This window comes from Euprymna scolopes, chromosome 39, assembly GCF_053919585.1.
Source record: "Euprymna scolopes isolate OS-2025 chromosome 39, ASM5391958v1, whole genome shotgun sequence".
Classification (NCBI taxonomy): domain Eukaryota; kingdom Metazoa; phylum Mollusca; class Cephalopoda; order Sepiida; family Sepiolidae; genus Euprymna; species Euprymna scolopes.
This window is the reverse complement of record NC_136520.1, coordinates 30,631,905-30,658,944: the sequence shown is the minus strand read 5'-3', so window position 1 is coordinate 30,658,944 and position 27,040 is coordinate 30,631,905. Positions and strand designations below refer to the sequence as shown.

The 27,040-nt window shown below is 33.1% G+C and overlaps 2 protein-coding genes across 10 annotated transcripts in view; one reads left to right on the top strand and one right to left on the bottom strand.

The window, feature by feature from the left end:
* Positions 1–27,040, top strand: part of LOC145263698 (U3 small nucleolar ribonucleoprotein IMP4-like) — a 278,515-nt gene that overhangs the window by 1,277 nt on the left and 250,198 nt on the right. The window contains exon 2 of the mRNA XM_080120647.1: positions 17,155–17,260. Coding sequence (XP_079976773.1) covers positions 17,225–17,260 — 36 coding nt within the window. The 5' untranslated portion in view covers positions 17,155–17,224. The remainder of the gene's footprint in view (positions 1–17,154; positions 17,261–27,040) is intronic.
* The window catches only part of LOC145263697 (rho GTPase-activating protein 12-like), a 451,066-nt gene that overhangs the window by 274,930 nt on the left and 149,096 nt on the right, over positions 1–27,040 (bottom strand). The window lies entirely within an intron of this gene.

The following is a 27,040-nucleotide window of genomic DNA, read 5'->3' as shown; positions in this document are numbered from 1 at the left end:
ATTAATAGCAATAGTCAGTAGAAATTAATAGCAATAGTCAGTAGACATTAATAGTAATAGTCAGTAGACATTAATAGTAATAGTCAGTAGACATTAATAGCAATAGTCAGTAGACATTAATAGTAATAGTCAGTAGACATTAATAGTAATAGTCAGTAGACATTAATAGCAATAGTCAGTAGACATTAATAGTAATAGTCAGTAGACATTAATAGTAATAGTCAGTAGACATTAATAGTAATAGACAGTAGACATTAATAGTAATAGTCAGTAGACATTAATAGCAATAGTCAGTAGACATTAATAGCAATAGTCAGTAGACATTAATAGTAATAGTCAGTAGACATTAATAGTAATAGTCAGTAGACATTAATAGCAATAGTCAGTAGACATTAATAGTAATAGTCAGTAGACATTAATAGTAATAGTCAGTAGACATTAATAGCAATAGTCATTAGACATTAATAGTAATAGTCAGTAGACATTAATAGTAATAGTCAGTAGACATTAATAGTAATAGACAGTAGACATTAATAGTAATAGTCAGTAGACATTAATAGTAATAGTCAGTAGACATTAATAGTAATAGTCAGTAGACATTAATAGCAATAGTCAGTAGAAATTAATAGCAATAGTCAGTAGACATTAATAGTAATAGTCAGTAGACATTAATAGTAATAGTCAGTAGACATTAATAGCAATAGTCAGTAGACATTAATAGTAATAGTCAGTAGACATTAATAGTAATAGTCAGTAGACATTAATAGTAATAGTCAGTAGACATTAATAGTAATAGACAGTAGACATTAATAGTAATAGTCAGTAGACATTAATAGCAATAGTCATTAGACATTAATAGTAATAGTCAGTAGACATTAATAGTAATAGACAGTAGACATTAATAGTAATAGTCAGTAGACATTAATAGTAATAGTCAGTAGACATTAATAGCAATAGTCAGTAGACATTAATAGTAATAGTCAGTAGACATTAATAGTAGTCAGTAGACATTAATAGTAACAGTCAGTAGACATTAATAGCAATAGTCAGTAGACATTAATAGTAATAGTCAGTAGACATTAATAGTAATAGTCAGTAGACATTAATAGCAATAGTCAGTAGACATTAATAGTAATAGTCAGTAGACATTAATAGCAATAGTCAGTAGACATTAATAGTAATAGTCAGTAGACATTAATAGTAATAGTCAGTAGACATTAATAGTAATAGTCAGTAGACATTAATAGCAATAGTCAGTAGAAATTAATAGCAATAGTCAGTAGACATTAATAGTAATAGTCAGTAGACATTAATAGTAATAGTCAGTAGACATTAATAGCAATAGTCAGTAGACATTAATAGTAATAGTCAGTAGACATTAATAGTAATAGTCAGTAGACATTAATAGCAATAGTCAGTAGACATTAATAGTAATAGTCAGTAGACATTAATAGTAATAGTCAGTAGACATTAATAGTAATAGACAGTAGACATTAATAGTAATAGTCAGTAGACATTAATAGCAATAGTCAGTAGACATTAATAGCAATAGTCAGTAGACATTAATAGTAATAGTCAGTAGACATTAATAGTAATAGTCAGTAGACATTAATAGCAATAGTCAGTAGACATTAATAGTAATAGTCAGTAGACATTAATAGCAATAGTCAGTAGACATTAATAGCAATAGTCATTAGACATTAATAGTAATAGTCAGTAGACATTAATAGTAATAGACAGTAGACATTAATAGTAATAGTCAGTAGACATTAATAGCAATAGTCAGTAGACATTAATAGTAATAGTCAGTAGACATTAATAGTAATAGTCAATAGACATTAATAGTAATAGTCAATAGACATTAATAGTAATAGTCAGTAGACATTAATAGTAATAGTCAGTAGACATTAATAGTAATAGTCAGTAGACATTAATAGCAATAGTCAGTAGACATTAATAGTAATAGTCAGTAGACATTAATAGCAATAGTCAGTAGACATTAATAGTAATAGTCAGTAGACATTAATAGTAATAGTCAGTAGACATTAATAGTAATAGTCAGTAGACATTAATAGCAATAGTCAGTAGAAATTAATAGTAATAGTCAGTAGACATTAATAGTAATAGTCAGTAGACATTAATAGCAATAGTCAGTAGACATTAATAGTAATAGTCAGTAGACATTAATAGTAATAGTCAGTCGACATTAATAGCAATAGTCAGTAGACATTAATAGTAATAGTCAGTAGACATTAATAGTAATAGTCAGTAGACATTAATAGCAATAGTCAGTAGACATTAATAGCAATAGTCAGTAGACATTAATAGCAATAGTCAGTAGACATTAATAGTAATAGTCAGTAGACATTAATAGCAATAGTCAGTAGACATTAATAGTAATAGTCAGTAGACATTAATAGCAATAGTCAGTAGACATTAATAGCAATAGTCAGTAGACATTAATAGTAATAGTCAGTAGACATTAATAGTAATAGTCAGTAGACATTAATAGTAATAGTCAGTAGACATTAATAGCAATAGTCAGAAGACATTAATAGCAATAGTCAGTAGACATTAATAGCAATAGTCAGTAGACATTAATAGCAATAGTCAGTAGACATTAATAGTAATAGTCAGTAGACATTAATAGTAATAGTCAGTAGACATTAATAGCAATAGTCAGTAGACATTAATAGCAATAGTCAGTAGACATTAATAGCAATAGTCAGTAGACATTAATAGCAATAGTCAGTAGACATTAATAGCAATAGTCAGTAGACATTAATAGCAATAGTCAGTAGACATTAATAGTAATAGTCAGTAGACATTAATAGTAATAGTCAGTAGACATTAATAGCAATAGTCAGTAGACATTAATAGCAATAGTCAGTAGACATTAATAGTAATAGTCAGTAGACATTAATAGCAATAGTCAGAAGACATTAATAGCAATAGTCAGTAGACATTAATAGCAATAGTCAGTAGACATTAATAGTAATAGTCAGTAGACATTAATAGTAATAGTCAGTAGACATTAATAGTAATAGTCAGTAGACATTAATAGCAATAGTCAGTAGACATTAATAGCAATAGTCAGTAGACATTAATAGCAATAGTCAGTAGACATTAATAGCAATAGTCAGTAGACATTAATAGCAATAGTCAGTAGACATTAATAGCAATAGTCAGTAGACATTAATAGCAATAGTCAGTAGACATTAATAGCAATAGTCAGTAGACATTAATAGCAATAGTCAGTAGACATTAATAGCAATAGTCAGTAGACATTAATAGCAATAGTCAGTAGACATTAATAGCAATAGTCAGTAGACATTAATAGCAATAGTCAGTAGAAATTAATAGCAATAGTCAGTAGACATTAATAGTAATAGTCAGTAGACATTAATAGTAATAGTCAGTAGACATTAATAGTAATAGTCAGTAGACATTAATAGTAATAGTCAGTAGACATTAATAGTAATAGTCAGTAGACATTAATAGTAATAGTCAGTAGACATTAATAGCAATAGTCAGTAGACATTAATAGTAATAGTCAGTAGACATTAATAGTAATAGTCAGTAGACATTAATAGCAATAGTCAGTAGACATTAATAGTAATAGTCAGTAGACATTAATAGTAATAGTCAGTAGACATTAATAGCAATAGTCAGTAGACATTAATAGCAATAGTCAGTAGACATTAATAGCAATAGTCAGTAGACATTAATAGCAATAGTCAGTAGACATTAATAGTAATAGTCAGTAGACATTAATAGTAATAGTCAGTAGACATTAATAGTAATAGTCAGTAGACATTAATAGTAATAGTCAGTAGACATTAATAGTAATAGTCAGTAGACATTAATAGTAATAGTCAGTAGACATTAATAGCAATAGTCAGTAGACATTAATTAAGAAAAATTCCCAAAGTTTAAATTTTTTCTTAATACCTCTTAATCTTAAGCCTTAAATTTGAGACATTTTCTAGAATCAAAATCGTGTATTGATAAAAATTAGAATATCGATTGTAGATATGAGGTTTAGTAGTATTATATATTGATTTTAGTCTTCATAATGCCTAATAGAGGAGAACTTGAATACCTAGTAGATACTATCCTCGAGTGTCTAAGGTCTCTCTGTACAAGGGTTTGCCAGAACAACCTGGCATGAGGATACTTTTTCCCTAGAAGTAAACCCTGACCAAATATTCAAGATCACATAGTATTCCGTGCCCAAATAAGATCTCCTTTCTATAGCTAACCCACATTAGCTTTTATAAGGAATGGTGCACCTTCTCCAAGTGATGTTACCTCAAGTAACAGCACGAAGCTGGATACTCCACCAGACTAGACGAATCCAGTAAGACCAAGAGACCAAAATGAAAGATATGCTACAACATATGAAAATGGTTAATTGGAGTGAGGAAAATTTGTTCCTATTTTCTTTACTAACTCAGTGTTTGAGAGATAAAGAACTTTAATGGAACATTTGAATATCTATGTATCTCATATAATGTTCAATTTTTAGCCACAGGTAGTGGATCCCTTGATTTCTGAGAACTTCGACTGAGGTAAAATAAAACAAAAACTATTCTTTTCAGAGGAATTAGTTTTACCAGGCCTGGGGCGGGTATTCTTCTGGTACATATTGCAATAATCCACGTATTAATACGATAGCGTGTGTGTTATTTTCTGTGCTTACATCCAGGTCATTTAATTGTTATGTACTTCCATTTCTTGTCATAAATAATTTTACCAAGAATTCTTCATAAGTTTTGGTTTCAGTTTCGATTATAGCTGATGGCACTTAAGTCATGTACTTTTTTATAAATAATTTTATCAAGAATTCTTCATAAGTTTTGGTTTCGGTTTTGATTATGGCTGAAGTAAAGCTGCTTTCAGGACCGCCAGCAACCACTGTAAAAGAGTAATAAAAAATGCAAGAGAACTATATGCTCAATCCGTTAAATCCAAAGTAGCTGAGCAGCAGCTTGGTTCCCACCAGTTCTGGCAAATAGTAAATAGGATCCTGAACAGAAACGTGCGTTCTATCCCAACCATTATCAATGGACCAGAGGACATCTCGGCAGCATCAGACAAGGCCAAACTATTTGCCAAAACTTTGCGGCAAATTCTACCCTGTGCGACGAAGGTCATCAACTCCCCGTATTCCCTCCTATAACAGACAACACGCTATGCAACATACAAATATCTGTGCGTGAGGTCGCCAAGCTAATCAAGAACCTTGACTCCTGTAAAGCAACTGGTCCCGACGGTATTCCAATTATAGTGTTTAAAAAATTACAACCAGAACTTGCCTCTATACTTACCAAACTGTTTAAGCGTTGCCTTAAGGAGAAGTGCTTCCCAACACCCTGGAAAACCTCATCAGCATGTCCTGTATTTAAGAATTCAGATAATAAGTCATCTCCCTCTCAGTAAAGACCAAAAAGTCTCCTGTGTGTCATGAGTAAGTTGCTGGAATCCACAATAAATAGAGAAGTAGTCAACTACCTCAGCAGAAATAACCTTAGCAACACGCAATATGGTTTCCGTTCTGCTAGATCTACAGCAGATGTGCTAACGGTTATATCTCATAGGATTAGTGAATCTCTCGACAAAGGCTTACTTTCTAGGGCAATTGCTCTTGACATATCAAAGGCCTTCGATAAGGTTTGGCATAAAGGCCTACTTCACAAGATTTCCAGCTACGGTATAACTGGAAATGTTTTCTCGATCATTAAATCATTTCTCTCTGATAGGCTCATAAGAGTAGTGGTTGATGGGCAGAAATCAGAGGCCCACAGTATTAATGCTGGAGTCCCTCAGGGGTCCATCCTGGGCCCAACTCTCTTCCTGATCTACATCAATGATCTCCCAAAACACATACTAAACACTTTCGTTGAAATCTATGCTGATGACACGACTATCTATGGCAACACATCAAAGACCGTAAATGACAAAGTTCTCTCTGATTCTCTCTCCTCTGATCTTGAGCGCGTGGTACAGTGGGGGAAGAGGTGGCTGGTTACCTTTAATGCATCTAAGATCAAGCTCCTATTTCTACATCATACACGCTCTGATCCCCATCTGGCATCAATTGAAATGGATGGCTCTCGTCTAGGGGAGGCCCCATGTTTTGATAAGCTTCTGGGTTTGACCTTTACTCCTGATCTTAAATGGAACACATATATCAAGTCTGTGGCCAAGGTCACTGGGAAAATGGTGGGATCCTTCTACCGCTCCAGAAGATATCTCACTACTGATGCAATTCTCTATCTATATAAAAGCCAAGTACGTCCAAGGATGAAGTACTGCTGCCACATCTGGGCAGGAGCTGCTAAAAACAGCCTATCCTGCCTTGACAGAGTACAAAATAGACTTTGTGGCTTGGTGGGGGATGTCCTTTTCTCGTCTCTGCAACCTCTTTCCCACAGAAGAGACGTTGCGAGCCTATCTTTGTTCTATCGTTATTTCCATGGCAAGTGCTCGTCTGAGCTCCATTCTCTGGTCCCCCCCTCACCAATCTTTTTCAAAAAACACCCGACTAGCTGAAACCACCGTCAATAATTTTCCCCACTCCTTATCTGTGACTAAATCAAAACGTAGATTCCATGAACAAAACTTCTTTCTTAGAACTGCACGCCTGTGGAACTCTGTTCCGCTTGCCTGTTTCCCTCCCAACTTCAATCTGGATGTCTTCAAGTCCAACACAAACAAATTCCTGATTAACCGCCCCCTTAAGTAATGAGACTTTATCAATTCTCCAATACTATTACTACACTATCCCATTGATTCCTGCACACACAATAACCCTTATCCCCGAGTGGCCCTTGGGCCTTGCTAAGTGGTGAACTCCATGTAAAAAAAAAAAAAGTAACTCAAGTTAAAAAAAATATATATATATATATATATATATATATATATATATTTTTTTTTTTTTTTTTTCATAAGTTTTTATTGCGATTTTGATTCAAGTTAATGCACCCAAGTCATATGGAAATATTTTTTTATTTTTGAAATCGCAACTTTGTAATATATAAAAATCAATAGAACATTATAATAATATATACGAAATCTGCAAGAATTAAAATACTATATTTAAGCATATTTTATGACTGGGCTTTGCCGGGCGTTCGTGCTAGCTTAGATAAATACTTTTAACAAAAAAGCTACAATAATATAGAGCGTCCCCATTTACACTGAACGTCTACAGAATGCCGACATCAATATATTACATATGAATGAGTCCACTGTGGAATTTCCACAGGTCCCGCTATTATCTATGATTAGCGATTTACTAAACTACATCATGTTTCAAAACTGTGGTATCTCTAAGATAAAACACCGCGCAAATTACTTCAATCAAAAAAGAAAACCATGTTTTTGTTAGATTGAAATTCCTTTGCCATCTTGGGTTCCATTAAACTTCCTTGTTTGGTAACAACGTAAGAACAGAGCAGTTCTCCTTTCATTTATAAACAGTGGAGTTCTGTTATACCCAAAGATAGGAACTTTGTTCGCTCCTAGCACTAAACTTTAGGCATCAAGTTTTAACACACACACACACACACACACACACACACACACACACACACACACACATCTAAATAAATAAATTTAGTTTCCCCCCCACCCCTCTTTTCTTCTTCTTTGCACTCCCTTTCTCACGGACATAATGTTGCTATTTTCAATCTCTTTTTATAAATGTTGCTATTTTCAATCTTTTCTTTTATAAATACTATTTATGCTATGTGTTCTTCAGAATTATCTGATTTGTTTCCTGCTTCCTTTGTTCCAGCTCATTTGACTCACTGGTCTAGTAGTCTTCATCACAGCTCAGACACCTCGTCATAATACAGCATCCTATTTCAGTAGCTTCTTTCATAAGTATGTTATTTAGTGTGTGACATCACAGTAAGCCATGTTCAAAGTAACATTACGGTAAGCCTTGTGCAAAGCGACGTTACGGTAAGCCATGTACAAAGTCATGTCACGGTAAGAAAAAGCCTATAAACAGAACGCGTGCACAGACTGACGATCACGTTAGAGACATGGGTGATGTCACAGCTGTAATGAGAAGTCACGCATGGTGGAAGAATGAGGAATAAAGGTCTTTACTTAAAACCTGAAACAGTGAGTTGTTTGTGAGTGTTTCTTGTTCTTTGTCTCTTTTGCGACCGAGTCTACAACGTGTTGGATCCCCAGTGACTACTTGTTAACACACGTATAACGTTACAATTGTAGGTTGTTGGGTTTTAATAAAGATGACTTTGAGCATTTTTATTTTTATTTTAAATGGGTGTATATATATATATATATATATATATATATATATATATATATATATATATATATATATATACATATATATATACATATACATATATATATATAACTAAACATGTATTTAATTTTAATCAGTAAGGATTCCAGACATGAGGTATAAAGGTTAGTTTCAATATTTGTAAGAGGACATAAAAGTGATACAAAATATTTCTTAAATTAATTTTATGCGCCTTGAGGTGGATATTCTTCCAATTTAATACAATATTACATTATGAAGGGACGTTTTTTTAAATGAAATTCTTTTGAAAATCCTGTACAGATTTTTTGTATTAAAATTGGTTCCAAAGTTTTTGCTGGTTTGTATAAGGGACATTTGTAATTTATTTTATGCATATTGTCATAACTTAAACATATCACTATGATTAATATATATAACTTTTACTTTCAGATTATTCATTCATTCATTATTCATATTTTTCTGCAATATTCTCACCCATATTCTCATTTCATTGTATTGAGCAGATAATTGGGCCTCACATCAATGAAACGGGCCGATACACAAACAAGCTGTAGACAGAAAGGCCCCGAAGCGGTGCATATTCTCTCCTGATGACCCAATATTATCTGTAAGAGGAAATATCTCCCCAAAACATGACTATATAAAGTTTACGAGCAAAAAATTTTTTTTTAAAACTAAGATATGCAATTAAATACTCTCCCCACTCAAACAAAACGATAAACACCATCCTATACAAGGAAAAGCTAAGTTGAGGAAAGCCCTAGAAAGGCGCGTTTTCTCTCTTGCCATTAACTTTATCCGAAAATTCACAAATGAAAACAGCTGATAAACATCATTATATACAAGCCTATAAGGTAAGCTGTTTCTTTCAAAACACATCTTCTATTGTTCGCTTGCTTCATGGCAAATTTCGACTACTGTTCTGGTAGTAATTTTTATCCCTCTTGTCGACTAGCAAACAATCTTCTTTAATCAAGAGAGAGAGTCATCTTCCATCATCATCTTCCAGCTCATGCTCATACAGCACTACTGACCAAAGATCTAAAAGGAGAATTTAGTTTGGAAATCTTGCCCCATCCTGCATGTATATCAGATTATCACTTACTAGCGAGAGATGGAGGGCTCTCGGTTTTGTCCGTATGTAAAAATCGCTTAAATATATTTTAATTTGTCCAGATTTCGTATATATTATTATAGAGTTGTGATTTTAAAAAAAAAGAAGTATTTAGGTGCCATCAGCTAGAATCGAAACCGAAAGTATAGCATTCAAAGCTGGTGACGTTACTACTGCATCAATGTGACATGCATATGAACCGATAAAAAATAAAAAATAAACTAAGATGAATGTACAAAATGTTTAACGATTTTTTCAGTTTTTACCCATTTTTGACCCCCTTAAAAACAATTTTAACCAGCTAAAGACCCATAAAAGAACGGGCCATAAAAAATCCAATCATTTGAGGCCCCCTAGCGCCGCTCTGTGACTTTTAGTTTCGGAGGAGATAGAGTTTGAAAATATGGAGACAGACAGACAGACAAACAAACATGTATATATTAAATTTTGAGAATCACACAACCATTTAGATAGCTGTAGATTAACATCATGAGGAGATTTAACATGATTTAGATTCATATTTCACATCAAAACCTAAAGATTTTACAAGCGAAGCATTTAGGAGCCTCATTGTCAAATGAAATCAAGTTAGAGAGCAAAGGTCATTATTATGAATAAAGATTTTCAAAAACAATTTTTTTTTATTATCAAGATGAAAATTTTTAAACCAGCAAAAACTTTTGCACTGACCTATTATATATATATATATATATATATATATATATATATGACAAAAGACTATATTCCAAAGTTCATGATGTTGACCATCTTATAATTTATTCCTTTAATTCAGTTGACATTTACAATTCTTGACAGTATCTGTTTCGTAGGTAGTGCGAAAAGAATTGTAAATGTCAACTGAATTAAAGGAATAAATTATAAGATAATCAACATCGTAAACTTTATATAATGATAGTCTATATAAAATTTATTTTTCTAACCGTTTTCCTCTGAAGAAAAAAGCCAAATTTTTAAAACTCCGTGGAATAAGGAAATAATTAACTTTATTTTGTAGTTCTTATAAACAATACATGCTGTAAATCATAATTTGCAAAATTTTAACTTTATAGATAGATAGATAGATAGATAGATAGATAGATAGATAGATAGGGAAGAGTATAAGAAGGTTATAGCAATGCAGGGAACCGTCTGTTTTATTGACATGACGTATAAACAAAAACGGACAAACGAAAGAAGGTCTTATTTGTTTTGCTATTTTATTTAACTTCGTATATCCATTTATTTTTCAAGATAATTACAATACAAATCAGTAAATATGAATTTACTGTTTGATGTAACCGGGATAGTGGCGGTCTTAATATTTCGAGATAACATCTCTTTTTCAAAAGAAAAGGGACCAAAAAATGTCCCTAAAAAAGGGAAAACATCGAAATATCGTAAAGGGGGAAAATGGATGTGGGAACGGGACAACTGTAAAGCAGAAAAAGGTTTATGCATGGGTTTATATATATATTGCAGGTGATTAAATGACTGACTTACTGACTAGATGTTTTAAATGAATGACTTACTGACTAGATGTTTTTTTTGATGAATGATAAAAAATAATTTTTTGTGTGGTTTCAAATGTTAAAAACTTCAAAGACTATATATATATATATATATATATATATATATATATATATATATATATATATATATATATAAAAAATTATATTACTATAGACATTTTCATTTTTTATTATTTATTCATCTTTTATTAAATCTTTTTTTTTTTTTTTAAGTATTTGTTGATTTTTTTAATTTTTTTTAGGGAACGAGATATCGGTTATTATTTAAATTCTTACCGGAAGTAAGTAATACTATGAATGCGTAATGGAAACAGCGTAAATTTTAAATATATTAAGTTTTTGTGTTAGACTATGAGCGTCAATAAAATTTGTTAGACTATGAGCGTCAATAAAATTTGCGGATCTTATTTTTATTATATACTAGCAAGGCCACCCGGCGTAGCTCGGGACCGTATAAGACAATGAGAAACATTTTGAACATACATGTTATTCTTAGGATAGAGGAATTTTTGATGTCTATGTATCATTTGCCATCTTGAGCAAAATAATATTTTACCTATCCTAGGATGGATATTATATGTATTAAAATTTTCTTGTATAATTATTATGCAACATTTAAAAGTCAAGAATATCGGAATGTAAAAAAATAAATAAATGCATGGTGGAGCTCGAAACCGCAATATTGGTGTTATTAATCAATGATGCTATACATTGCACCAAAGAGAAAACTGCTTTCAATTACTTGTAAATTTACTAAATAAATAAATGTCTGTTACAGATCGTGCGCATGCACAAAACGACACCTTAGCAATTGTTTTAACCGATTAAATGCTTCTAATAAAATTCTGCACCCTATATGCAATCTTTTGAGCTATTTCACACCATCAAGCAGGAGATACAATTTGAGAAACGCTGTCTAGGAGGAGATACAATTTGAAAAACGGAAACAGACACACACACATTCTTTTAGATTTATATATTAGATTTGTTTATATATATATCCTATTTAAAAAAAAATTATACATAATTGTAATATGCTATTCAATGTTTATAGTATGTGCGTTGTCATGGAACGCATTAAGAAGTTAATCTAAAAAATTGTAAAGCAGAAAGTGTTTACGCGTAGGATTTCTTAATATCATCGCTATTAATATAGACATTTTCGTTTATATACTTATTTATCTATTTAATTTAATCATTTTTTGAAAAAAAAAATCTCTTTATCCTTCTTTATCTTTATCTACTTTTATCTATATTATTAAGGTTATTTTTTCTTTTTTTATTTTTTAATTTTAGCGAACTAGTGATTATTTAAATTCCAAACGAAAATTAGTGACACTTGGAATGCAGACAACGTTTAATGTGAAATCTATTCGGATTTCTATTATGTTATAAATCTGCCGATATTAATTTATTTTAAACTAGCATGGGTGCCTGGAGTTGCCTGGGTGTTTGGATGTGTATTTTGAGCAAAGAAAAAAAAAGTGGTAGCAGGAAGGCAGGCTCGAATCCGTACCGCAAAGGAGGAAAAGAACGGGAAAAACCCTGACGTTTTTGCGGTTATGACCACCGCCAAACCGGAAGTGACGTAGGTTTTAATTAAAGCTAGACAATCGAAAGGAGAGAATGACTTTCAAAAATATCGGCGAAAAAGCGACCCACCCCCTGTAGAAAAGTGCCTAGTTGAAGGTGAAGATATTAATGTTTTTAGCCAATTTTTCGATATTTGTCGTCTGAAAGGTCGAACTTTAAAACGATACTGATCTTGATAAAATATGTCGCCTCTGTCGAGAGTTTTAGGCAGACATGCAACATACATACATACATACATACATACATAAATACATACATTTATATATTTGTAACTAAAAATTTTCGACCCAAACTGATTAAAAAGCTTGTCCTATCTCTGAATATCCTTTATGTCAAATTTCAAATATTTAGACCAGAAATTGTCTAATTTGGAAGAGACCGCAGAGGTCAATTTTTTAAAACTTTGACCCCTATTATGACCCCTTAACATTTATTGTTTTGGGCTCAAATCAAGTTATTAAGTTAGATCCATGTCCAAGGAACCTATATCTAAAATTTCAAGTGTTTAGACCCAAAATTGTCGGAGGAGTTTAGTAGAGTTCTCAAAAGGTCAAACTGTTGAACTTTGACCCCTTAACAGCCAAATTTCTGGCCGAAAACCGATCACAAAGATTTTCCAAAATCTCAGTAACCTGTATATCAAATTTCGAGTCTGTAGACTTAAAATTGGCAGTTATTGCATAGGGAAATGTACACAGACACACAGACAGACACACAGACATGTCCACTTTTATAGATATATAGATAGATATATATGTTAACATATAAATTATTTATTTGATTCAGTAAATTTCTTATTGATTTATTTAGTAATATACTTTTTTTTAAATAATTATTATTAAAAACATTGTTGTCAGATCATAACGTAATTATGTTCCGATTTACTTTTTTGCATCCTCACGAGGGCAAAGTTAGACACAAGGTCGATTTTTAATGTGGGGAAAATTCATCTACCAAAAAGGGGCACTCTGGATAGGAACAAAGATAAAAATTATCTCAGTCATGAAGGATTTTTCTCCCACTATGAGATTTATTCTTTTATATATTCTTCTATATTTTTAAAAAATCTTTTGTGTATATATATATATATATATAACTACTTTATTTACCCACATAAAATTAATATACGAAAGTATAGATTTATGCGTAAACTTTAAGTATTTACTTCAAGTGCTCAATACGTAGGTAGAGCTAGTTAGTAATTTATAAAATATATATGGCGATTAAGCTACACTGAATATTCGGCAATACGTAGGTAGAGCTAGTTAGTAATACAATAACAAATAATAATAAAAAAAAAAACACTAACCTAGTTTTAAAATAGATCCTTTGTCCGATAAAATGCATGCCCATTGCCTGATAGGAAGTGGCGCAGTGGATACTAGAAAGCTGATTGGCTAACTAAATCCTCAATAGAAGAGGACCATATAAAAACGATAAACAACCACAGAATTCGCACATAAGCCTGAAGAATCCTAGAGTGGATGAAACGCTGAATATTCAATGTAGCTTAATCGCCATATATATTTTATAAATTACTATATATATATATATATATATATATATATATATATATATATATATATATATATATATATATAGTGATTTAAAGATTATAAGGGTTCTTTGAAGCATGAAAACGATGACCGCTTGAAATATAAAAAATAAAATATTAAATACAAAAATAACATTGTTTTCATGCTTCACAAAACCCTCATAACCTTGAAATCACTATTCTGGAAGCATACGTGGACTTTAAACACCATATATTTCAGGATTCTAGACAAGGTTTACTGGTATTATATCTCGGTTTCAATATTCATACGAGGACATAAAAGTGGTGCAAATCTATTCTTTTGGGGGAATTAATTTTACAAATCCTGAGATGAGTATTCTTCCGATTTAATACAATATCAAATTATGATAGGGACATTTTAAAATTGAATTCTTTTGAAGATTCTATAAAATTAATGTATGAAAAAGATATATATATATATATATATATATATATATATATATATATATATATTTTAATTGCAATAACTGGAAATTTATCATAACAATCGACTATCCTTACACTCCCTATGCAATATATTCAGAAATATTTGGAATATTCGGGTATGCTTTGTCACAATTTTTATCGTCCCATCCCAGGAAATAAAACCTGTAACTAAAATAAAAATAGAATTATGCCCCACTTCTAAACAGACACATCATGGTCATATCAGTAAATAAATAATAAAAAATAATAATAAAATAGTCGAGGTGACCTGAAGGCTCCCTTTCTATTGGCTTCACTCCTTTCTCTGGATTACTTTATTTTTTTTAGTTTCTTGTATGACCTGACCAGAGTTGAACCTCTGATCTCTGTTACATAGTGAAAAACTTTAGCATTCAAACAATGGTTAAGTGATACCTAAAGGTTAGAGGTGTTTTCAGGATGGAAGTCGTCGAAACTATGTTTTTCACATGGAGATTTTTTTTGGTATTTTCTAGCATCACTTCAAGTAGAGAAGACGTGTGTAAGATGCCTTTCCTAATGGAGAAGAGAGTGCGCTCAATATAACTAGGTATGGCGAGATGAGATATATCAATTTTTTTCATGGAAATAAATTAAGAGTGTAATATATAAGAGCGTTACTTTTTTCAAGATTACTTCATTTTATCCACAATAATGCTGCGTGTTCACCATTTTGAGTCTCTGGTATGACTCTACTGGGGATAGAACCTCTAGTTTCTGTTGCATAATGAAAGTCATTGTTTTAATAGCAAAGTTTTATTAACACCTAAGGGTCAAAGGTGATCCTAGAATGAAAGCCAAAGTCATTAAAATAACGTGACTTCAGGATGAAGATCTTGCTGATATTTTCTGGTGTCAGTTCAAGCCAAAAACAAAATAACAATTTTGCTCTACAAAACAACAAACCAAACATTATGAATAAATATTTTAAAAATATTAAGAATGTGAAGCATCAAAATTTGTACCAAAATGATCAGATTCGGCATTAAATAACCCTGAAAAGAGTTGAGGTGCCCTAAAACAAAAACAACCAAACCAAACCAAACACCATGAACAAATATTTAAAGATATAAACTTTTTTGGTGCTTCTACAGAATTGGGACGAGATTTTCGGAAATCGTAAAACTGAATTTCACATGAAAACAATGGTATCTACGTATTCCTCATATTTTTAAGATGATTATATTAAAAAATTATGGAAATTGATGAGGTAGAAAAATTTTTATTAAAGAAAATAAAAAGTAGAATTTGATGAAAACGACCGTAAAACACAGGAGAGTTCAACAGGGAGATAATTTTCCGTTCGAATTTAACAAAGATGGCGGCAATTTTTCACCTGCTAACACGATTAAAGTTGGTTTTTTTTTTTAATAATTCAGTAATATTCAAATAATTTCGACTGCATAATTTCGAAGCTACCATTGGAACTTATTAGAATTTACAAAAAAATTCAGTTGAAACCATTGGTTTTTATCTGAAAACTCCATTTATCGATTATAAAATCTTGTCCTAATAATGTAGAAGCAGCCTTCTTTTTTTTTTTTTAATTACTAAATTCTACATTAGATAATCTCCCAAAGGGTTGATATGCCGTAAAACAAAAATGTCAAACCAAACACTTAATAAATATTTGAAGACAAACAATTTGAAGCATAAAAACTTTCTATCAAAACTTACTTGATTTTGCATTAAATAATCCCAAAAAATCTGATATGCCAAAAAACAAACTAATCAAATAATTTCTATACCAATTTTTTCGTTTTTTAAACTTGTGTAAAACATTTTCATTTTATTACTTCATTCTGCTCTTATTTTTATTTATATATTCATTATTATTATTTTTTTCCCCTTTCTCTTTGCTGACCCTACGTGATCTCCAAAGGATGGGAAGTAGTTCTTCGGGAGGACAAATGAAATCAATGCACCCTACAAGCTGATTGGTCAATATGTAACCAAATCACCTAGCAGGGATATTTCTCTGTGAGAGAAAATATATCTTTATGACTGATACAAAGTAAAGGAGAGCTTCAATTAATATTTATGTATCTTATATGCAAATCAAGTTTTAGACACATAAAGATTTCTGAGAACTGAAACTGTTTACATGAAAAAGAATAAAGAGTTTGAATGTTTGCTAGGCACTATTCTTAAGTGTATTCCCTCTTTCTGTACAGAGTTTGTTAGAACAACCTGAGATGAGGTGGCCTTGTCTTATAAGCAAATACTGGTCAAGAATGAGAGAGAAAACGTACCATTAGAAAAGACAGGGCAGTCAGCACCTCTTCTATTTTTTTTTTTTTAATTTTCTTTCTTTGAAGATTGTAATGCTGGATATAGGGCAGCCAAACCAGCTACTAACATTGCCCTGCTTTTTATTGAAACCAGCCGAGAGCTCTTTTTAGTATCCTCATTGTTCCCTTAAGTGCAATTGTCTGGATCTATTTTGCACTTGGTTCACCAGGAATATTAGTTAGGTAGAACTTCAGGTTCTTCTTCATAAGCCCTGGTATAATTGATATCTCTCTAAGATTCCAGTTTCTTTTCATATCATACACGAGACTTTGATATTTGGTCTGTTTCTCTCTTTCAGCTCTGTTCAGACCTCCATCATAAGGGACACTCACTTCAACCAAGGTTGTCACTCTCTCTGACTTAATTATATGGACTATGTCAGTTTTGATAGCAACATTTTCAAGGTAGGTGGCTGTATGGATTACATGGTTGTAATGTATGGTATATAAGTCATTTCCAACCGTTCTTTCAGGTTGATGTTTCCAGGATTTGCTGCTACACTGGATGTTTTATTTTTATATGTATATGATTATTGGTGCAAACATAGGTGGAGAACTTTTTTCTTTTCTTTTTTTCAAAGTCATTTTTTGAAAAAAAGTGTACGCTCGCCATATTTAAAAAAAAAAAAAGAAAAAAAATGCCTATTAGTTCCCAGTGGGTGGAAAGGGGATTCCCAAAGCTAGTTTAACATTTTTGATTAAAAAGGAATGTATTAATGTATTAGACAACAAGGTGTGTATTCGGGAGTGGGAGGGGATAATCAGACCAACTATATTACTTCGATTTCTTATTGGGGGGGGGGGATAAAAATAAAACGCAGCCAAAATATTCCAATTATTTCTAAATATATATTTCTGGAGTGGGAATATTCTAATTATTTCAATTTATCGAGCGGGGATACAAAAATGTCTGCTTACTGAAACAAATTCCCCGTTGTTCACATTTCCTGTTCATAAATTCCACGATTTGTTTATTCATTTTTTTTTACAATTCACAAATTGTTGTAAGATTTTGAACCAGAAAAATAATCTGGTCAAGGCCATCCCTATAACAGGCCAGGCGATAAAGCAATTTACTGTGTCTTGTACTAGAATGAATTTTCTTAGATAATTGATATAGCAGTTAAAAACAGAGGGGGTGGATTAGTTTGATGTTTTTATGTTTTTATGTTTTTTTTTTTTATATACCGTTGTGGTGATCTGCCCTATTCCATCACTGTATGGACTTTTCGTGACTATGAAGAAACTCATTATGACCAACCAAGTGGCTAAATGGTTAACGACACAGACTGACAACCTGGGTGTACCAAGTTCAAATCCAGTAGATTCCACAGAAACATTTTCAATTAGGATGTTAAAAAGGAATGTATTAATGCATTAGAAAACACTAGGGATGTTGGCAACCTTCACATAAGTATTCGATGTCTTCCTAGAACGAATTATAACTAGAAAAATGCCGAGGAAACAAATGCCAACAATAGAATCATTTGATTCATACGAAATGAATAACAAGCAACAGAAGTGAGAAGGGAAGCAAAGTGAGGAAGCAGCCTTTCTGTCAACCCATTACTTCGGTACTTTCTATTTATACATTTCGACAATTCAGAAGTATAGGTGACTTTAAGTCTGCCGTACCAGTGTCAGATGAAAACCTCAATTTGAAGTAAAAATGGTCCGGTTATCAAACCATATTTCCTGCTTTATCATAAAATGTGTTGGTTTGATGAAAGTGTTTTTGTGGAACAAACTAGAGTTGAACTTGGCACAACTAGATTTTCAGTTGTGTTGTCAGCAACTAAACTATCGTGGATAGGTGGTCCTTCCAAAAAAGACAAAGGAACACAAACAAACTAGAAATTTGTTTCCAACGTTTTTTTTTTTTGTTTGCTTGTTTTTTTACATTCTGTTGGTTGAGTAAAGATATTTTTTAATGAAAAAAATTTTTTTTTACTTTGAACAGGCAATGACTATTAAAAAATTAAATGAACTTTTTAATAATAAAATTAAAATAATTCTTGATTGTTTTAGCAAGTATTAATTTCTATTTGAACTTCACTAAGTATTTTATTTGCCAATGGAAACGAAGGAACGATCTATTTAAGTAATATGACATGACATCCACACTTGTGGATTTAAAGCTCGTTAATATATACATACGATTAGAATTCTATCAGTATTTTCTTTAATTTTCGATTTTTGAACAATTATCGACACTCCCCAAATGACAGTCTCATGTCAGCTATTTTCCCTTCTTTTAACGCAACACTCGGCACTCCTTGTGTTTCAAGATCAAGGAGTGCTTCAAAATAAGTTAAAACACAAAAGGATTACAATTTGGCACAGCCATATTTTTAGTTCATGCTGTTAACCACTTAGACATTGTCAACCGTATTTTCATGTTGTGATACACTTAACTACTGTGGATAGGTGCTCCTTCCTATGTAAAACATTTAGCAAAGGAATGCAAATAAACTTGATTCAGAATGGCTTCTTCGAGTGAGCTTTATTCGTCAAAAGATCTAAGAATTTGGATTTTGAGAATATGCAACAATTACTGACCAAGATGTGAGGGGTGTTCTCCTTTTCTTTGTTACTCCGCCTGAATGGATCAGAGGGGATTACAAATTCCATTGTTATGATGACTGAACTTATGCATTCATGACCTGAAAGTTTCATCTCTCTATTGCAAATATTTACGGTGTGAGATTCTAGGAAAGCAGTCACTGTCATGGACGTGCGTCAGAAGCAGTGATGCGTTATTGAATTCCTGGCAAAAGTGCATTGAGAATGGTGGTGACTATGTAGAAAATAAATTATGGAGCACAAAAGGTCGCTCGTTTTAATGGTACCATTCCCGGCTTTGTAGCTCTTCAACTTTTTTGAGAAAAAAAAATAGGATGTTTTACTTTTGAAACTCGGATATCTTCTATTTTTTTTTTATTCTTTTATAAAATGTGTCTAATTAGTCTAAGAAATCCTTTATATACAAATGCTAGCTGGCTGATCATTGACCCAATGAAGCTCCATCCAATTTTTTAACATCTCGCTTTTAATCCTGCTGGGGAGCTAAGCACCAACCATCATCATCATATACAGTGGGGTTTTTTTTATTATTCAATTTTCACCCCAAACAAGGCACAGTACCACTTTGAAGTAGGGGGCTATTATCGAGAACATAAGTTGCAGGGACATTATGAAGAGAGATGAGAAGCAACATGTCTGTTCACATTACACTTGAACTTCTGCATGTCAGTATAGTTGGGGAAGCAGAATCCCAGAAGGAAGTTCCAAAGTCTAGCAGTTTTGGGGAGTGAGTGAGTGAGTGAGTGTGTTTTGCTTAACGGCATTTCAACCTCTGGGAGTCATTTAATGCCAAGAAAAGGTTTATTGATATAAGGAGTTTTAAATTTTTTTAAATGCTTATTTTCAGAAGCAAGATGCTTTCAATTTTCCGAAAAGTTTTTTTTTCAAATGTAAAGAGTTTGTTTTTCTAGAATAGAATGTTACTAGATTGTTTTATAGGAGTTTAAATAAATTTGTTTCTTTTAGATATTTTAGAATCTGCTGAGGCTCCACTTCCTGGTATACTTTTCAAATAGTTTCTGTTGCAAAATATATCTTCTGGATCTTTTTATATCTTCTACACTCCGTCAGTAAATGTTTTATGGTTATTTGTTGGTTGCAGAGTGTGCAGTATGGAGCTTCCTCCGCTTCGATTAAGTAAGAATGGGTTAGTTTTGTGTGTCCAATTCTTATTCGGTTCAGTGCAATCTCCTCCTTTCTTCCCTTCAAGGCTTTTTGTCTTTTATTTTTGATTCTAGGCTGATGTTCATACAGTTTGTTTTGTGTGCATCTATTCCACTCTTCTTGCCACCTATTTTCTATATGTTCGTTAATTTTTCTTTTTAGGTCTGTTTGTGGAATTAGCAGTTCTGAGGAAGAAACTATTAAAGTAGAAGGCTTTCTTACACCTAGGGATCTCCACTGAGTAGGGGTGGGATTTAGCTGCTTGTCGAGTTTGTCAAGAGTATTTACGTTGAGGAGGTACAAATGCTTGTAGTTCGTCAGAGCATTCACCATTAAAATACTTGTAGAACAGGCAAAGGGATGCAACATTTCATCGATGGGACAGAGGTTGAAGCTTAGATGACAGTTCAAGGTTGGCGACTATCTTTTGAACCCTGTCCAGGAGTGAGATACTAGTAGCAGATGCACCAGCCCAAATGTGACAACAGTACTCCATACATGGGTGAATGGTGGCCTTATAGAGGTACAGGATACTTTTAGGCATAAGTAGCTTTCTAGCATAGTAGAGAGAACCCACCTTCGTCACAAACGGTATATTGTTTGATTCCAACTTCAAATTTTAAAGATTTTCAACGGTGTTGATTCTTTGAAATGATAGAAATGAAAAAAAAAATTATGTTAACTTCGGCGTTTTAATTGTTTTAATGTCTGTTTTATCCAATTTTCTTTGTCTTTCCACCAGCTTTATTTTTCTTTTCTTTTGCAATTTTCATGCACTTTAGCAACAGAATTACAGCCATAAAGTGATCTAAATACCTTTTACTAACTGTATCTACCTGGTGTTATTCCGAGAATTAAGTTAAAACGGTCAACAACAATAAAAAAAATAAATAAATGAATCCGACATCAACTTCTAACATTCTTACAAGTTTGAGTCAGATTCTTTTCAAAACCTCCCACTCTACAAATGCATACTAGATATCATCCTTTGATGTCAGTGGTATCTCAGTCTCTCTGTACAAGGTTCGTTATGATAATTTGACATGAAGATATTTTGCCCTACAAGTAAATACTAGTGCAAAACTGATCTCTTCAACACTCGATTATCTATGTGTTACATATAGATGTTACTTATTTTATTTATTTATTTGTTTTTGTTTTTTTCTTCCAAAGGGAAACAACTCACCCGGTGTGTACACAAACCGGTGCTCCTTAGCAAAATTCCCCTATGCGATGTTTTGAATGAATTCAATTATTTATATGAAAGTGCATTTTTACCTAAATGCGAGTTGGGAATAATTTTCCCTTTTATCAATTTGGTACCTCCAAAATGGAGAGCAGCATATATAGTGCTTCAAATATAATTATCCACTGACAAATGTTTCGTCGTCTATGACTCATCAGAGTGGCTGAATCTAGCGAGATTTGAAATCGGGACCCCATGGCTTCTAAAAGCTTAAACTTCTACCATTGGGCTATCTTGCATGACTGTTGGATGTATCACGCTTTTATGTAGATGTTATTTATTTGTTTGTTTGCGATACTTTTGAATGAATTCAATTATTTATATTAAAGTGCATTTTTACCTAAATACCAGTTGGGAATAATTTTCCCTTTTTACCAATTTGGTACCCTCAAAATGGGTTTCATATAGAGATCAAGTGTTAGCCTTTTGATTCCGGATATCTAACTTATGTGAAATTAAATCAAATGAAGAAAGGAAAGATAGAAAGTTCTTTAAGTCCCAGAAAGTCTATCAACAGTTATCTTCAAGCAAAGACAGTTGATGCTTGGGAGTCCGGTGGATGGAAATAGAAGAGAGAGAAGGGACGTCTTTCTTTGTTGCTTCCAGGGTTCTCTCAGCTGATCCACCGTGATCCCCAAAGGGTGGGAAGTAGTTCTTTGGGAGGACAAATGAAATCAATGCGCCCTACAAGCTGATTGGTCAATATGTAACCAAATCACCTAGCAGGGATATTTCTCTGTGAGAGAAAATATGTTTTTATGACTGATACAAAGTAAAGGAGAGCTTCAATTAATTTATGTATCTTATATGCAAATCAAGTTTTAGACGCATAAAGATTTCTGAGAACTGAAACTGTTTACATGGAAAAGAATAAAGAGTTTGAATGTTTACTAGGCACTATTCTTTAGTGTCTTCCCTCTGTCTGTACAGAGTTTGTTAGAACAACCTGAGATGAGGTTACCTTACCCTATAAGCAAATACTGGTCAAGAATGAGAGAGAAAACGTACCATTAGAAAAGACAGGGCAGTCAGCACCTCTTCTATTTTTTTTTTTATTTTTTTCCTCTGAAAATTATAACATTGGGTATGGAGCAGCCAAACCAGCTGCCAACATAGTCCTGATTTTTATTCAAACCAGCCGAGAGCTCTTTTTAGTATCCTCATTGTTCCCTTTTTTGTCTGGATCTATTTTGCACTTGGTTCACCAAGAATATTAGTTAGGTAGAACTTCAGGTTCTTCTTCATAAGCCCTATGGTACCTACAATAACTGGTATGATTGATATCTCCCTAAGATTCCAGTTTCTTTTCATATCATACATGAGACTTTGATATTTGGTCTGTTTCTCTCTTTCAGCTGTTCAGGCCTCCATCATAAGGGACATTCACTTCAACCAAGGTTGTCACTCTCTCTGACTTAGTCCATATAACTATGTCATGTTTAGTAGCAGCATTTTCAAGATAGGTGGCAGTAAGGATTGCATGGTCGTAATGTATGGTATATAAGTCATTTCCAACTGTTCTTTCAGGTTGATTTCCCAGGATTTGCTGGATGTTTAATTTTTTTACAGATGCCCCAGTGGAGGTACTTACATACTCCATCATGTCTCGCTGTGTAGTAGTCATCCCCCAAAAGAACCTTGCAACTTGATACCAGATGATTCACACTTTTTAATTCCGTGTGGCAGAATCTGCATCTTCTACAGAATCATCCCACAGGTGTCCAACATGCGGGAAATACTTCAGAGCTCAAATCAATCTAATTAACCATCTCATAACCCATAAAACAATTGTATAATCACGGCCATCTTCAAACTCCTCGGCTTAATATTCACTGGAACAAATATATTGAGGACATTGTGAAGGCTGCTGCAAATAAGGTGGGCTCCCTCAATCATGCTAGAAAACTACTCACACCTGAGAGTATCCTGTACCTCTACAAGGCCACCATTCGCTCATGCATGAAGTATTTTTGCCACATCTGGGCTGCTGCATCCACCACTAGTCTCTTCCTCTTGGATAGAGCCCAAAAAAGAGTCCTCCAATCTAATAGGTTCCACTTTGTCAACTAGGCTCTATCCCCTGTCCCATCGCTGCAATGTTGCATTCCTGTGCCTGTTTTACAAGTATTTTAATGGAATGTGCTCTGATGAACTCATTGCACTTGTGCCCTCTTGACGTACATATCCCTGACAAACTTTAGCAGCAAAGTCACACCCCTTCACTGTTGTGGTTCCTAACTGCCAGAAAGCTATTTATTCTAATAGCTTCTTCCTTCGAACAGCTAGACTTTGGAATTCCCTTCCTGCTACCTGCTTCCCTAACTCTACTGATATGCAGAAGTTGAGATGTAACATAAACCAACATCTTAATCTTTCTTAGGCATGGTCCCAATTGGTAGCCTGTTGCGTTCAAGTGGCAATATGCCTTGTTAGAGGGTAAAGCGAGTAAAAAAAAAAAGTGATGGATGAACATCAAACTCTAACCAAATATGGATGAACATCAAACTCTAACCAAATATGGATGAACATCAAACTCTAACCAAATATGGATGAACATCAAACTCTAACCAAATATGGATGAACATCAAACTCTAACCAAATATGGATGAACATCAAACTCTAACCAAATATGGATGAACATCAAACTCTAACCAAATATGCAAAAGAACATTCGAAGCCCAAATAAGATCCCCCTCAGCAAGTTTAGACACAGTCTCATACAAGGAATGATGCACTTTCTCCAAGTGATGTTACCTCTAGTAATAGCATTTAGGCAGATTCTCCACCAGACAAGATGAATTCTTGTCCTGAATTCCAGCAAAGTAAAGACCACAATAAAGATAAACAGGTACTATTGTAGAATTTGACCCGAATCCTTGGGATTTTCAATCAATTATGATTCAGGCTCGATCGGCAGTCACTGGATTAAGCTGAACAAAGTAACAGATGCAGACGAATTTCAAAACAAACAAACCAGAAAAAATAGAAATACAATAAATAAGAAGTAACAAAAATCTATTGAAAGTTTATTGAATATATTTTTTTTTCAAGAAAAGTTGCATTTTGTATTATTTATTTACATTTATTATTATTTTTTTTTTTTGCAATTTTTTAAAATAGAAGTTCTCTTTCTTTTTTTTAACCGTAAATTGTTAGATGAAAGTACAAGGTTTTTTTTTTTACAAGAAAACTTACATTTTTGTTTTTTTTTAAAGAAAATTGGCAGTAAACGTTTTTATTTTTGTGCAAACAGAAGTTTTTTTTATAAGAGAAGATGAATGATTTTTTTGAGAACTATCATTTGTTAGATGATAGTACAGAAAAGTTTTTTCAAGAAAATTTACAAATTATTTTTTGTCAACAAACGTTAAAAAAGTAAACAGAAAAAATACCCCCTCCCATCACCCAAAAATAATTTTTTAAATTACATTTTTTTTACAAAAAAAAAAGAAAATGTTGATTTAGTGTTTCAACATTTGAACAACGTTTGGCTTAATCTGGTGATTGCCGGTTGAACCTGAGCCATAATTGATGGAAAATCCTGAGGATCCGGGTCAAATTCTGCAAGAGTACTGATAAACAATAATCTAATTAAGTGATCAATTGGAGAGAGGAAAATTAAATTCACTATTTTACTATGTCAACGTTTAAGAGATAATATAATGTAGTCTGGCCCCGCCATTGGGTAGTGGCTCATGTGCTGAGTCAGCATTTTAGGCCGTGACGTGGGTGTGACGTCGCAGGGTGGAAAGCATAGAGATTGGAAGGAAAGGAAGAAGAAACAGGAAATAAAAAGAAAAAAGACTCCTGTTGGTTGGGAAGTTACGTTCGGTAAGCGTGCAACGTCTCTGCTTTTTCCACCTCAATTAACAGCCAGCTGTGTCTGGTGCCGTTTATTGACAGTCGGCCAACATGGCAATCAGAAAAAGAGAACATATTGGTATTAAATAGGTGTCGGCGACTGACATGGTTAAGGAAGAAAATAAACAACTTTTCCTTTCACCGGGAAAGTTTGTGTCGAAGTTCTCATTTCCTTTGTGACTGTCTCTACATACGTTTGAGTCTGTTAACGGTTACCAACCTGGAAATTTTTACGTCCCGGTGTGGTATATGCAGTGTCTAGCATTCCCAAATGGTGATCTATATGGTACTAGCCAGGATCATCGTTGCTTAACTTCAGTGATCTGGCAAGTACCGGTGTGTCAACGTGATTACGCCGTATACACATATGTATATATACACACATATATATGTGCATTTGTTAGAGCACAGATAAACAACATCATTCGCTGAATTTACATCATAAACTTTCACCTAACATTTTGTTGATATGCTTCATAGCAATCAGCTTTTACATACCTTATGCGTATATAAGTGGAACGTTTTATTGTTTTGTTTTAAGTCCCTCCTCCCTCGCCACTCTGATCTCCACTTCTGAGAGGTTTTATTTATGTTGGGCAACAGTGCTAAACCCCAAGGAGAGACAAGCGCCAAATAAAACTAATTTCGACCAACAACAGCAAAGAAGACGATGTTGTTCACTTTTATCTTCATTTTAAACCTTTGGACCCAAGCCAAAGAACGTGTTATTTGGTCTTTTTTTATCGACCGACCCGGGGTGGGGGTGGGGGTCTACTCGAGTAGCCATTTTTAGTAAGTGTTTTGATTAGTTGATGCCAAAGCCAATTTTTTCTTTAAATAAGATTTGAACAAAAACGAATATTAAAGTTACTGGAAAAAAGTTTAGATCATTCTATTGCTCCAGAAAGTATCAGCCTACTGATGCAAATTCCTTCTTTGATGGAGCACTGCTCTCATATCTGGGGAGGCGCCACTCAGAGCACACTTATCTAGAGAGTATATAGAACCAACTTTGCAATCTGATTGGGGATAACCTTGTCTTGTCTCGACAGCCTCAGAGAAATACTGCTAGCCTCTCTTTACTTAGAGGCTTAACTAACTCCCTTTCTCCTCATGAAACATTCACAGCAAGAACTCGTTTGCATTATTTGGCATAATGGGCAAAGAATTTGGAAAAATCAATTGTAAAAGTGATATTCTCCTGAAGATTGATCGTTCACTTCTCAGTGTGGGCAACCAAAAAATATAATTGAAAGGGTTGACAGAACGAGATCATGCTACCCACATAAAGTAAATAAAGGGTTCCGTTCAAAATTCCATCCAAATTCCCA